General features: G+C 37.5%; 1 protein-coding gene across 1 annotated transcript; it reads left to right on the top strand.

The window, feature by feature from the left end:
* Positions 1-12804: 12804 nt before the first annotated feature.
* LOC132192727 (brachyurin-like) lies at positions 12805-14922 on the top strand. Its single transcript, XM_059612817.1, has 8 exons — positions 12805-12910; positions 12957-13083; positions 13137-13293; positions 13346-13503; positions 13571-13675; positions 13882-14024; positions 14078-14743; positions 14798-14922. The coding sequence occupies exons 1-7, from the start codon at positions 12833-12835 to the stop codon at positions 14243-14245; spliced, it is 936 nt and encodes a 311-aa protein (XP_059468800.1). The 5' UTR covers positions 12805-12832; the 3' UTR covers positions 14246-14743; positions 14798-14922.

Genomic DNA, 14922 nt, shown 5'->3' with positions numbered 1-14922 from the left:
CATCCACTTTTCTTTTGGTGGGTATTTATTTTAAGTCTTTGTGGAAAAAAATTATTATCCTCCATTTTTCCCTATTATAACAATACTTTATCATGGTTAATGTAACGCATTGATCCTGTAATTTTCTTTGCTCGTGAATATTAAAAAACTTCATCAAACAGAAACTAATGAGTAGAACTTTTATAATTTACTTTTAGCATATTTAGAAATCTTCTTATATTTCCTGCATAGAGTTTTAGAAAGAGTAATTTCTTTTTCTTTTGGAAAAAATCAGAAAAAATAATAAATTAAATTTCACTATAAAATTAAAGACAACGGAATCACACATACTTGATCTTGAACTCAACTAATTAAACTAATTAATAGATTCTGCGACTGGAACATTCTCATATTAATTGATGTTCGAGCATGTTTCTTCAAACCATAGGTAACTCGGCGAGAGTTCGTCGAGTGTGTTTGTGTGAGCAGCGCGCTCAAATTCTGTCGGACCGTTCGCTCTGCTCTCGTCCGCAGCGCCAAGCGAGCAACCCTTGCTTGCTCGCTTCTTTATTCATTCCTCATCCCCTGCGTAGTGAAGCAAACCAAAAACAACCCCCCTGCCTCAAATACTGATGCCAGGAAAGATGAGATGAGACAACAACAGAAATGATGCTCCGCAGAATATCAAGTGACCAGCAGCAAGCAGCGCGTTTTCAGAGAGAGAAAGAGCAAAGCCGAAACGAGCGGAGCAGCATCAGGAAGCGGCCAAAGTGCGCAAACACCGGATAGCTCTCTGAAAAAAACTCGCAGCCAGGACGAATGAGTTCGCAGAATCGGGGCATGATTAGTTTTGCCAACTTAATTTCAGCTCATTTCGTACACATTCATCTCACTTTCAAATCTTGTTAAGAAGATTGTCGTTTCCTCTTATTTTGCTGCAAAAAGAGCCGCGGACGAACAAACAAAAAATTGACATTATTATAAAAGGTGTTGCACGCGGCCGGAGTTGTGGGCGCCCCACGAACCGGCAACTCGGAGGTGGGCAACCCCCAAGATGAGGGGGCTCCTGCGGAGCCCCCTCATGAACACGGCCGCCCTTTTGTCCTCGCCCTCCGCACGGCCTTCCCCACGTCCTCGACCTCGCTGCGCCTCCACCCCTCGCTCGCGGCTTCTGCAAAAATTAATCTTGGGGGTTGCCCACCTCCGAGTTGCCGGTTCGTGGGGTGCCCACAACTCCGGCCGCGTGCAACACCTTTTATAATAATTAATTTGCCGTGCGTCGCGCGTACTATAAGCATGCGTCGCGCGTACTATAAGCATGCGTCGCGCGTCCTATAACCATGCGTCGCGCCTCTGACGATGGTGAAAAGCGCCCTACGGAGTTCGCTTTTCGACCGTCGCGTGTCCCATAGTGATACGTCGCGCCTGCTATAAGGGTGCGCACGGCAATTTCACCGCCACCAGTATTGAACGCGCGACGTAAAACCATTATTGTATGCGCGACGTAAAACCACTATCGAACGCGCGACGTGATACTTTTACATGGGAGCACAAGTGTTGCCAACTTATGAAAAAACACGTCGCGCGTACTATAACATTACCATATGTTTTGCATCATAAATGATTCCAATGCAATTAATTTATTGTACTCCAAACAAACCAGAACGATCAACTGTAATTAAACTGTTATTTAAAACCAACTCCATGCTCTGCAGAATTGTATATAGAGATTGACTTGCAAAGGTTTGTCTTTTTTATACAAATAAAAACATAAAAATTTGCGTATTTTTTAAAGAAAATAAATTTAAAATGTCTTATGCTTTCATGCATGAAATAAGAATAAATCGTGTGAAAAAATAAAAATTTAATTAAACAATCATCATCAGATAGATGAAGAGTATAAATATAAAATGTTGACAAAGCGGAATAAATTAATTTTCTTGAGATAATTAGATTTATTTAAAATTTTTTAGTCTCCGCATGCACTTAGAATTTCAAATCAATTTGCAATCATCTTTGGACGATTATACTTAATGAAAAAATTTTTGAATTTTGAGGTGTAATTGGAAATTGAACTCGGAACTCAAATTCAGAGAATCAGACTGGCAATTATTTCGGCCTGCTCATATTTATTACCGCGTGGCCTCGCCTCCACTTAAACAAGTCATTAAAATTAAAGCGTCGCCATTTCCTCGCCTGCATACAAATATATACCCTGAGAAAAGACTTCTACTTGTACATTTTATTATTCTGCGAATTATCATTCCGCCGCTCGGCGAATAAAAATTTTGTGTAATTTCATATTATACCGACGGGCCGTAATTCACGGCGGGCGAAATTATTTTTACTGCCGGCCAAACTGTTACTCGCGCGCGAGGCAAAGAGGGGCGCGAATGGATCATAAAATCTGCGCGTTGGCTCAAAAAAATCTCTCGCGTGTTGACCACGTGTTCCTTGTTTTTTTCCCTTCTATATAATATGGATGTGGGCCTTGGTCAACGTTAAAGAGAGACGAACCTCCGGCAAAAAAGAAAGAAAAACTTCCGGGGGCCACCCCTTTGCAACCCCGTACAGACCACAACTGGTTTTTACGCACTTGCGCGACCTCAGGTCATTTGATTCTGGACACACAATGCGAACCGGCTTGCGTGATATACAAAGACTCAATAGTACACCTTGATGCAATTCCACTTCACCTGTAAATTTATCAATGAAAGGAATTCAAAGAACACTTCTGGAGTTTAAACTTCATTTTTAAAATAATTGTAAAAACATAAGATGAATTAAAATAATTAAAAACAGTAATTTTTTTAAATTCTCAATCATGCTTTACGCTGTTGAATTTATTTTTTGATTAAATACATTAAAGATTTCCTAAAAATATATTTAAATTAAAATAATTATCAGGCTTTGAGAAGAATGAACATTGTTGTTATAAATATATATTGAAATATCTATCGGTCAATGATTTACACAAAAATCTTCATATTCCAATTAAGGTGACTTTTTTTCAAAATTGTTACTAAATACAAAATATCGTGCTTCCTCATTCTTGGAATTTTATTAGCTAATATAAAAATCATTCTGTCATAATAATTAATATCATATACTTTTAACATCTAAAAATCCTTTTTCAGTTTCATTTTTTTTTGTGTGTAATTTTCAGGTTGGTTTTTTATTTTTACTTTAAAATTGCAAAATTCTAAAAAAGTTCGCAATTACGATGCAAAATGATATTTTTGACTTTCTTCGCTCATGCATGAAGACGTTAAGAGAGACGTGGAAGTGTAAGATGGGCATCGTTTCTGCACGCAAAATGTACTTTATGTAAAACGTGCGTGCAGCAGCGTGTTCATCTGCCGGTTGGCGGGTCGGTCGGTCGATCGCCGAAACGGACGGACCAGCGGCAGCGGTGATGGATGATGGTCTCTCCTCTCCGCCGCCATGCAGCATCAATCCCCCTAGCTGCCTCCGAGAAAGTTAAACCCTTTCGCATCAGGCACACAAGATTTGAATTTATCAGCCGAACACCAGCAGCAGTCCCTCCCTGCTCGCGCATTTATGCACGCGGCAGCAGTGTTGGCGCTCGCATGATATTAGAGTCCGGCAAAAAGTATTACGGTGATAAGTGAATTGCTGCTGCCGCTCCCTCGCAGGCACGACGCGCCAGAGACGAGAAAAACGACTCCAGATTTGAAGGGACAAAATTCTAAAGGGGCATAAGATATTATTTTTTTTTCTCCTGATTTTTTTTTTCATTGAATAGGAATTTTACTATATTTCTTCGTAAAAATTGGTTTTATTGTTGACAACTCTAACATTCGATAAAGGCTCAAGATGTTTTACTTTCTTAATTAAAAAACTAATTTCGGTAACAGGAAATGGATGCCATTTCAAAAATACTTCAAAATTTCAACCAGAAAATAATTTTATATTATAGATTACAATTAAATTAATTTAGCATATCTGATTTTCACAGAATGTGGAAAAATCAGAGAATACCTCTTTGATTTGAAATATTTCAAATTTACTTAAATTTCTATTTTAATTTAGATTGCAATTTTATTTTAAATTTTGCTCAATTTTTTATATTCATTTCGTAGCTTCATTTTCTGTTTTTTTCTTTTTTATTTTGCAGATAGATCAAATACTTTTCAACGTCAAGTAAAAGATCTGGTGTGGCAAACACGTGAAGGGGGAAAGTGTACGACGGCGCAGCATCTTTTACCGCCGGTGTCTTTTGTAATTCCGAGTTTGCGTCAGTACTCTTGCTTGCTGCTGTTTATGCCTTGCGTTTGCTCTCGTCGGCAGCAAGACATCATGACTTATAAACATCACTTTGCCGAAAAATGTACCACCGAAAGGAGAGGAGCCGCTCTTCTCTAATATGCTTCTTGCAACGGCAGTCCAAATTCACCTATATGTGCGCGGGGAAAAAATAAAACGGGCGCAAAGGAACGCAAATTCGGGAGCGCAGAGCTAGGGCTAGCTCGAGAGAGAGAGAGAAGGGGATGAATTATTCACAAGCGCACTCTCCTGTTTTTGGCTAATATTTTCAGTCCACCACAGGCGTGCAGCGAGCAGGACTATGCTTTTTGCATCATTTATTAATATGCACACAATGATAAGGAGGTTTGCTCGAATATACATTTTCGTAAATTTTTTCCCTTAAATTAAAATAGAGAAGCCAAACTTTTCAAAATTTCAGAGCTTTACCTGTGGGTTGGATTTCTGGTAAATATTAGTTTAATCATGATATTAAAATCAATATTTTTATTGTACATTGAGGGTATTTTTTAAAATTCCTGTAGAACATTTCTAATCTATAAAAAAATGTATCTTGTAAAATGGCATGTAAATTTTACATAACAAGGAGCCATGATAATTTCTTCCAAAGGTCACTTCCTGAATTTAGGACGGCGGTCGTAAAGTAAAAAGTTTTGATCTTATGTAATAATTTGACTTCAGCTTTCGACCTCTTAATTTGATTTTTTTTCTTAATCATTTTAAAACAAATTTTAGGTTTTCCCTCTATACTGAAGTCAAAAGTTAAAAAATGAATTAAATCTTCATAAAAATAGAATGTTATTTGGAAAATCTTTCTGCATTTAAGTTTCTCTCTAAAATAAAAAATATTAAAGAGGGTTAATTAAATGATAGCAAACGAGTTTAAATGTCTGAAAATGGAAATTTTGGTACCTGCATGTAATTAAATAATTTGGTGTAATAGTTTAAGAATTCTTTAGAACTTAATTGCATGTGTTTTTGAATTGTTTGTTTTTGATAAATTTCAAATTTTAACTGTGGCAATAATAAAAAAAAAAAAAAAAAAAAAAAAAAAAATAAGTAACAACTTTTATGCTATTAAAAATTGAAGCTAAAAATTAAGCCAGAGTTGAGCCTTATAAAAAGTTGATATTGAAATTCGAATAGCCAGAGCATAAATTTGTAAAAAAAATTATAAATTATTGACTCTTTAAACTTTCAAAACATATCTTAGACCAATTTAAAAAAAAAATCCGACAAAAGTTTTAATTTTCATTCTTGAAGAAAAATATGTGATTAAATTAATTAAAACTTCTCAACTCTACAAAATAATAATTAAATACTACAAATTTATGAAGCTCTTGACTCGCTCTTGTTTGACTTGGTTAAAATTTGGTCTACAAAATAATTGGGCGTCATAGAGCGTGCGGCCAAAAGCCGGCCGCACTTTTTCGGTGTCAATGGAGGTTGTCCGTTTCGGTTTGCAGAAAATATCCCGGCAGCGCAGCAGCACTTTGTGGCCAAAAACGGTGCGCCAAGTGGCCACAACATCTTTCACCCTCTGGCCAACCACCAACTCGACTCGGGTGAAAAAAGGTTCTGTGCGTGTTGGCGCGAGTCGGGCGGCCAGTATAAGCTCTCAGGGGTCGCTGCACGCCGCCTTTTTTAGCGCGCGCTCGAAATTTGGAAAGTGCGAAATGATAAGTTGTTCACCTTGGCCCGCGCACAGATTGCAGTGACAGCCGAGGGGGTGGGTGCGGGGTGCGGGCGGTGCAGCGCGCCGCACGGCCCGGCGTAATTATCTTACATTATGAATATTCAGGGGATGGAGGAGGGTTGCCGCTTGTCCATCGCGCGCGCTGATGCTATTTTGGATAGTGGCCAGCGCGAGAGGCTAGTCTTGCAGATCACCATCTTTGCAGAAAATCAATAGTTTTGGTATATATAGTGAGAGAGAGCGAGAGAGAGAGAGAGAGAGTGAAGGAGGTCCGTGCAGCCCCATGTATGTATGTATGCTTTAATACAGCGGCGAGGCACATCTTCTTCACTGAAGGGGTGTTAGGGGGTTAGCTCAGGTACGGATAGAGCCTTGCAAAATTTACACTGATTGTTTTGTCAAAGGTTAAGGAAAAATTAAGCTTTTGGCTGTAAAAAATTTCTGTAATTATTAAACTGTTCATAAATATTTCAAAATTCCATTTCTTTAATTACTTTTTACATTTCTTGCGTGAGAATGAATAAATTTAATGGAATTGAAAAAAATAATAAAAATCCTCACACAACCTCAGTAATTTTTGAGTACTTTCAATTATTATTAATTGTCATTGTAGTCAATTTGATATAACTATGATAGCTTTTCCCTCCCTCATCTATAAAAAATTGACATTTTAGGGTGCTAATTGTTTAATCCATTGCATATATTTTCAAATCTATACTTATAAATAATCATCACTTTTTCATGCCGAGTTATATTGAGAGCACTTGAGAGTGGACTTTTATACAGAAAAAAATGTATCAAATTTATTTAAATATAGGATAGGCTGATAAAATACTTTTTTTTCGTTTAAAAAGCCAAAACTATTTTATTGTTGCTCATTTTTGAGTTAAAATTGCTTCATTATTGGTTTCGGTTGGTCAAAAAGAGCAATGAAGCCTCCCTTTTCTCCTAACAAAGTTTTGTTTCTCATTTTAAGGAGATTATTCAGTAGTAAGCAAAATTGATCAGGCAAATTTTTAGCAGCAAACTATTGTTTAAAAATTTATCTTGTATAATTCCCCTTCTCTTGTATTAGCAAATGAATTTTGAATTCGATTTTCCAGATCCAATTCCCTGCCTTATTGGTGGAATTAAGAATATATTTCAAACATAACTAGATGTTTTTCTCTCGAATCAGTTTTCATCACTACAAAATGTGTACAGTCCGTTCCTGTGGTAGGTTGGTTGGGCAGTGCTGCTGCTGCTGTCCACCTCTACATACATTACCGGCTCTCTCTCTCGCACGCGTTCTCTCTCTCCTTTTTGCTAGGCAACCAGCATCGATCACTTTCTCCCTCTATCTTGTGCTACTCCTTTCCATCATCTTTGCACCAAAAAACGACGACGAGCGCTCGGAGCGCGCGCGGCCAGCATATGCGCGCCTATATTACATATTGGGGGAAAGGCTATTTGCCTTTTGATAACCTTTCACATCGGCATGAATAAAAACGGGCGAGATGCAGAGCAAGAGAGATGGAGAATATTAAAATTCCTGGCCGCGCCACCGCCGCCGCCGCTGCTGCGAGCAGAGGAGAAAGAGGGATGCGCAATTTTGGACAAGAGAGAGAGAGAGAGAGAGCAGAGGAGCGGGCGAGCTGCTGGCCGAGAGCCGAGATGCAGCAGCTGAAATTACACTCTTACTTATACTCGCCCTGCACAGTCCAAAGCACTCGAAAGGCCTACTTGCACTTTCGGCAACGCGTGTTTGGGAACTTCGCTCAAGCTGTTTGCTCGCAAAAGCTTTTTCTGCGTAAAGCCGCATTTTTTATATATAAAAAAAAACAGAGGAACGGATAAAACGATTTAGCCTTATATTAATAAATAATTCCGAGAGTAGAATCTGCAAAAAATAAAAAAATAGATTTTATTTATGATATGAAGGATTAGTAATTTTGAAAGACGAAGCCATAGTTTTATTATTATTATATTAGAGAAAGAATTAAATTTTGTTGCACATAATGCAAGATGGAGATGTTTTATTGGATGAAAAATTAAATTATTAAATTATTATTATTTTACAAATTATTTCTTTTCTATAATGGAAAAGCTCACATCCAAAAAAAAAGAACAATATAATTGTTTAGTTTGGAAATAAATTGAATTTTTTTTGTCAATTTTTAATATAAACATTGGAGATCAAAGTCATATAATAGTATAATATATGAAATTCAAGAGTAGCTGCTAATTTTCAAATTTATAGTCATTTTTAATGGTGATCAGTGATTCGTGTTTATTTGCAATGATTCTTAATTATCAGGCCTTTATTTAAACATTTTTTAATTAATTTTTTATTCAAATCAATGTATATTGTTGTAAGTTACATTTTAATCGTTTTATTATAAAACTTCAAATTCTATAAAACCAAATTTCAAATGAGAATATATGAGCGCTATTTTTGAGCAGCTTCATATAAAATGCGTAGGTGAACACTTTAAGGTCACCACGTGGATGACATTTCGGGCGCGACTTCAATGTCACCTCTCTCCGCTCTAAAGTTCGCGCATATATACATTATTATATCAGATTGCACGCATGCAAATGCACCCCGTGCCGCAGACAAAGCCGCGAACGAAACTGCTTTGGGAAAATCGCAGCGCGCACTCTTCTGTTTGATGTGCGGCAGCGCGGTGTCGGAAAATAATAGGCACTGTCTCGCTATTATGACACCACTTGAAGTATGACAAAGTGCCGCAATAAAAAAATAGATAGCCCTATTAAACAGCAGCACACATACACATGTGCGGCGCACACGAGGCGTTAGATAAAGTGACTGACACTTGGCTGCTGATGATATCAAATTACCGCCCAGCAGTGGTGCTGTATGGCGGAGAGAGACACGGTGTGGTCACTTTCGCTTGGTTTTGCGTCGCCAGAGCCAAAAAGCAAAAAGAGACTTGGTTGACCAAAAAGCCAAGCGGACGAAGGGAAAAACTATTATATATCAAAAAGTAGGGGATTATGCTTGATTTTGGAATTAATTTGTTTTCAAATCTGGCCCTGCATATTTTTTTTATTTAGTTTATTATCTTATAGAATTAATTTAAATAATTAATAAGAACTTTTCGTTTCCAGTATATTATCCCAGTACTTGATAACTTGTAATCATGAATTAGAAAAGAAAATAATTTCTTAAAACTGTCATCAAAACTGCAAATGAAAATTTCAAACCACCCTTCATCCCTTAAAGAGTGTCAATTTTCAATTCAACAGGATGATCTTTAAAAATAAAAATATCATTTTTAAAATAAATTATATTTTTTGCTAAATAAATATCAGGAAAACGTTCAAACATCAAATAAAATTTTTTTTTTTTTTTTAAGAAATCACGCCTAAAAAAACTAGGCTATCTCAAGCTTCACGCAAATAACTGTTCCCGCTGGACCGATTTTTTCAATTTCCTCTTTCCAACCTTTGGTGTTGTTTGTTTTTCCCTCAGCCCCTTCCTCCCATAAGAGTTTATTCAGCGCTGCAGTGTTGCTGCTAGAGAAAGATAAAATTGGTCGACTCGCTGCTTTTTCACCTTGAATCTGGAAACATTATTTCTCTCCCCTCTGGCTCGTCTCAAGCAAGGTATGGTCCGACGCTACAAACTAACTAACCCGGCCGGCGCGCATATGTATCTGTATAGCCTGTTTTGTAATAAATAAATGGATGCTATTCTCTCCCCCTGAACTATAAATTACAGTCAAACAGCGATTCCTCTTCTGCTTCAGTGGCACTGGAATTAACAATTCCAATCGATGCCACGCCACCGTCCCAGAACATTTTCTTGCATCATAAATTTATCTGTGCTCTCCAGCACAGGCAGAAGCGCACCACACACTGGCTATTTCGGCCTCACCAGCACACAAACGCGTAATTAATCAAGGCGGGGTTGTGCCGCTGCGGCTAACTAAGTGTTGTGCACCCCCTAATTAAAAGACGCTGCGTCGGTCCAATCGAAATTCTAATCGGGTGCATCTGCAAGACTGAGGCTAGCTTATATAATAGACCACCCGGCCAACATGAGGGCTAAATTACAGGCGAAAAGTTAATCGGAGAGAATTAATTGACAGATTCATAAAGAAATTTTCCATTGAAAACAATTTTCATTCATCAGAATGTTGAAAGTCTAATTATAGCAATAGGTCTTAAGGATTAGTATTTGTTGCTTTATTTGCATTTATGCGATATTGAGAGCATATTAAAACTATAAAAAATAATTAATTTAATATCAGGTGAAAAAATATCTAAAGGTATAGTGAAAAAAAGTGATAATTGTCCTAAATTTTGATACCTGAAGTAAGATTGTAGTTTTTAAGTTGGCAAAAAATTTTAAAGATAATCATGTAAAGAATTATTTAAAAAAAATGTTGGATTTTTTATTATTTTTTATTATATTATAAAAACGGTCTTAAACTTTTAAGTAAGCAAGAGTTTCTTTTCTAATTTAAGATATTTTCATTCCTTCAATACTCTTGCTTATTATTTTTAAGAGTCTTAAATTAACTCATGCAATAAAAAAATAAATCAAATTATGTAAATATTTTTGAGGATTTGTACATTGTAAGAACCAAAATTATAACAACAAATTAAAAAAATTAGAATGTAAAAAATTTATTTTCTATTCTCTACTCAGCAGGGACAATGAAGAAGTTTCCTTATCGCCTTTGGTGCAAATAAGAGATTCTACATCAAAACATTGGTCACTTTGAGTTGATTGGCGGAGCAAATTCCCAAAACGGGGTTTCAGTCCGGCGGTAGGGAGGTCAGGGGGTTGTGTTTGTGTGCCGGCCAAGATTGATGTTTGCCTGTTGCTTTTTTATTTGCCGGTGTAATCCGAGGATAATTCTGGCGGCATTCATCAGCCGCGCGCCGAGTCAGATGGAAAAAAGGGGATGATCGGGGTGGTGGGGGCGGTGGTCGAGAAGAGATGGATGCACTGCGGGGATCATTGACCCTGTTTTTTCCTTCTTCTTCTTCTACCTGCCCCGTCGTCCCTCTTCATCTCTCACTCGCCCCCGAGTTTTCTCAGATCTGGCAATGCCGCCTCACCCACCAACCCCCCGTCCACCCCCGAAGCGCGCTTTTTCCTCTCCTTCGCGCCGCACCGAAAATGTTGAGGTAGGTTTCTGTTGCTGCAACGTCGCCACAAAAAAATGTTGTTATGAGCCAACGCGCCCGCCGCCGCCGCGGGCACACTCGTATATTTATTTTTGATTTGCGGCCGCTCCTATTTTTGCTTTTTACTGCTTTTTCGACGTGTCCACTCTGCCCATTACACCTAAATGCCGCGGAATTATCACCACTTTTGTGGAAATCCTTTGTCCTCATCTTTAAATTGCCTTTTATAAGTTAGCTGAAAACATCTTTTTTTTTAAATAATTTGTTCAATTAATTTATATTTTGATACCACTTTTTTGTTTTACCTTTTTTTAGTAGAAAAATAAAATTATGAAAAAATAATGACTGGAGACAGGAGGCCATGGGATCAATGTGAATGCTCAAAGATTTTTTTAAACTGAATATTAAATCCTTTTGGTTTGAACTAAAAATCATAAAATAAAGAAATTATTTCAGTTAATTTTAGGTCAAATGCTTTCATAAAAAAAAGTTTCTGCAAATACAATTTTTATTTCTTTCCCCCTGATCTTTTTTATTAATTTTATTTTCAAACTTTCCGTGTAGATTTGTTTATTCTAGGAAAATAAAATTTTGCATGGTATTTGAGTAAATGTTTGTTGAAAACAAATACAACTAAAACAATTTCCATCATTTAATATGGCACATCAATTGATCACCAAGGTAAATGGCCCTCTTCACTGCCTAGATTGGAAAAATTTAATTGGCGATCCCTTTATTGTTCTTTGTGTGTCCCACGCTGCGGAAACATAATGCGTCGTCGTGTGTATCGCTATTTGTGTTGCGCGGCCAGTTCTCTGTCTCTCTCTAATAGCCGGTTGTGAAAAATGATCAAAATTCCGAGAATTGGCGTCATCATGCTGCCGCGGTATCACTGGCCTCTATTATTAGGTGTAGTATCTCAGCGGCGCTCTCACAAGGTGGATGCGTTTTTTTCCTTCCAAATTGTTGCTGGGAGGGAATCCTCCCTTCTTAAATTCTCCCCTGTGTAATGCATGTGATGATATTTCACTACCCTCTCCCCAGATTTTTTCCCAGAAAGAATGTAAGCTGTGGCGGCGTCTCTCGCTCCGGCTATTAGCCTCGCTCTCTCTCTAGTGAGCGTTTTCCACTGGCAAAAGAGAAAAAAAATAACAATTCCATCTGCCAGGGTGGATAATTTAGTTTGGCCATAATTCATGAGATGGAAAATTATATTCCGAGGTCACCGCTATATTTATTAAATTTAATTCTGCCCTCTCAAATAAATCGTTTTTTTAATTAATAATTAAAATAAACTTTGAAGTTAATGGATAAAAATTGAAACTTGGAGACAGTGAGTCAATTTCCTGTGCCAATGGCCCACAGCAGGGATTCCTCAAAAGCACGTTTTAAGAGACATTATTTAATAGCCTTCTTCAAAACTCTGTGCACAAACACATAAACAGTTACAAGCGGTTAAAAGTACATCAGAAACGCTTCCTGTGCACAGGGGAGACGATAAAATTCCAAAGAATTTCATGTTGGAAATTTTAGCTCCAAAATATGAAAATTAGGTGAAAATTTAGAATTTGAAAAATCATTATTGCGCACATTCAAAATAAAATTTTAATACATTTCAAAAATTGGGCAATTCTAAAAATTTTTTTTACGATCATTTGAGGCCTTCGACCGCTGCAGCGCAGGAAATGAGGCAAGGTCGGAAAAGAATGACGCTATTGGGACGATCGGATGTCCTGCGCACAGTTCTATTTTTCTGCCATGAAGGGTTGGTCGGCTCTTTTGCTGTTGGCAGGAATTTTTGTGCAGGTTTGCTCAAATTTTTTAAAATTCATTCTTAATCTCTTCTTTGAAGAATGTGATCGCTGCTGAAAATAATGATGCTGCCGGGGGTGCTAACAAATTTGTTCAGGTCAAGAACTGGGTCCGTGCCTCGAAGCCGGTTTTGAAAAAGTACGAGGAGCCCAAACCAAACCGAACAAGTGATAGTTTAAATTTCGGGGAAATTAAAAAAAAATTATTTTGGTTTCGACAGGCAAAGCGTCCATTTCTGCGTTCATCATCAACGGCCGGAAAGCAAAAGCGAAGGAATTTCCCAGCCAGGTCGCGATTGTGATGGACTCAGAAAACTTTTGCGGCGGATCACTCATAACTGAATACCACGTTCTAACAGCTGCCCATTGCATTGAACCGTCTGTGTTTTTAATTTAAATGATATTATATACTAATGTGAAATTTTTGAAGATTCTCAAAATTTGAGGTGCGTTTGGGGGCTCTCAATCGTGAGAAAGGTGAAGATCACATTTTCACCGAAGATGCCATTTATCACGAGAAATACGACCCAAAAGAGCTGAACAATGACATTGGCATTCTATACCTGCCAAAAACTGTGAAATTTACTTGTAAATTAAAATACTGATAATTATATTTAATTTTAATTTTGTTGACTTAAATTTTGATTTTATAAAGCGGCTGTTAAGAAAACAGCAATCGCCACAATGTCCCAGACAAACAGACTGTTGCAAAAAGGAATGCAAATCATCGCGACCGGCTGGGGAAAGGATTCCGACAGATGTATTAATTTTATTTATTTATTTATTTATTAACCTATCTGAATCTGATCTGGATATAACTTTTTTAATTTAAAAGTTCATTCACAAAATCACATAAATTTTTATTTGTGAATGAATATTCTATATCAAAAGTCGTACCCAAATGGGTTTAATAAATAAATAAATAAAATTAAAATAATTAATGATTTTGATAATATAAAATTGCAGCTGAATCAATAGTTAGTATTTTGAAGACAAGCAATTTGAGAGTGCTGAATGGCATGGACTGCATATTAACTTACGGCCGAGCAAGTTTTAATGCTTCGTCTAAAATTTGCGCCATCGGAATCAATGGAGGATCCACCTGCCAGGTTTCCGCAAAAACTTCAAAGGCTATGAAATTTATCATTTTGATTTATCACAGGGGGACAGTGGTGGTCCCATCAGTGTGAAAGAGAACAACGTGATGTTCCAAGTGGGAATCATCTCATTCGGATCTACTTTGGGTTGCGAGGCGCGCCAGCCAGAAGTTATTACCAAAGTGGCCAGTTACAGAAGCTGGATCATAACCAACACTGGAATAGAAATTTGATTTTTTTATTACATTAAAAATCGGCGTCAGTCTCAAATGTTTTCTTCTCCTCAAAATTCTGTTAACAAAAATCTGTATCAGAAATATCTACAATTTTTTTCAGAATATTTTTCTATTATTTTTATTAATTAATCAAATTATTGATATTTTTGCTTTATTCTGATGCACTGTTCTTCACTCGTGAAAGGGTCAAGCCAGACTGTTTGGAGACGGCCAAATATTGTGCGTGTCTTTGATGACAAAGGTCCACCACGAGGGATTTTCGTCACAAAAGTTGCCGTTATGGGATTACATTGTCATCGATTTTTACGATGATTTTTCCGGTCGGGGTCTCATTGTGACCCTTGCAGGGTGGGCACGCGCCTAGCTCCTTTTTTCTTCGCGGAGACACAAAAAGATCGAATGCAAGAGAAAAGAGCAGGTCCGAGCGAGCGAGCGGACGGTCTGTGCTGGGTGAAAAGGGACCCGACACGTGGTGGGTTCAACCGGGTTGTTCAGGTATATTATGCATTTTACTTTTGGCAGTGGACCGTTTTAAGTAGGGCTTTATAGTGGACCCGCCGACCGGATTCATGAATGGGAGCAGATGAAAAGAAAAGTGTAGTGAAGAAAAAAGCGGGACATGCCACTGACCCTTTTAAATGCAGGTGACACCACAATAATAAAAAGTATAAACA

Source organism: Neocloeon triangulifer, unplaced genomic scaffold (genome assembly GCF_031216515.1).
Source record: "Neocloeon triangulifer isolate White Clay Creek 2 clone unplaced genomic scaffold, ASM3121651v1 ptg000003l, whole genome shotgun sequence".
Lineage (NCBI taxonomy): Eukaryota > Metazoa > Arthropoda > Insecta > Ephemeroptera > Baetidae > Neocloeon > Neocloeon triangulifer.
This window is presented reverse-complemented; position numbering and strand designations above follow the sequence as displayed.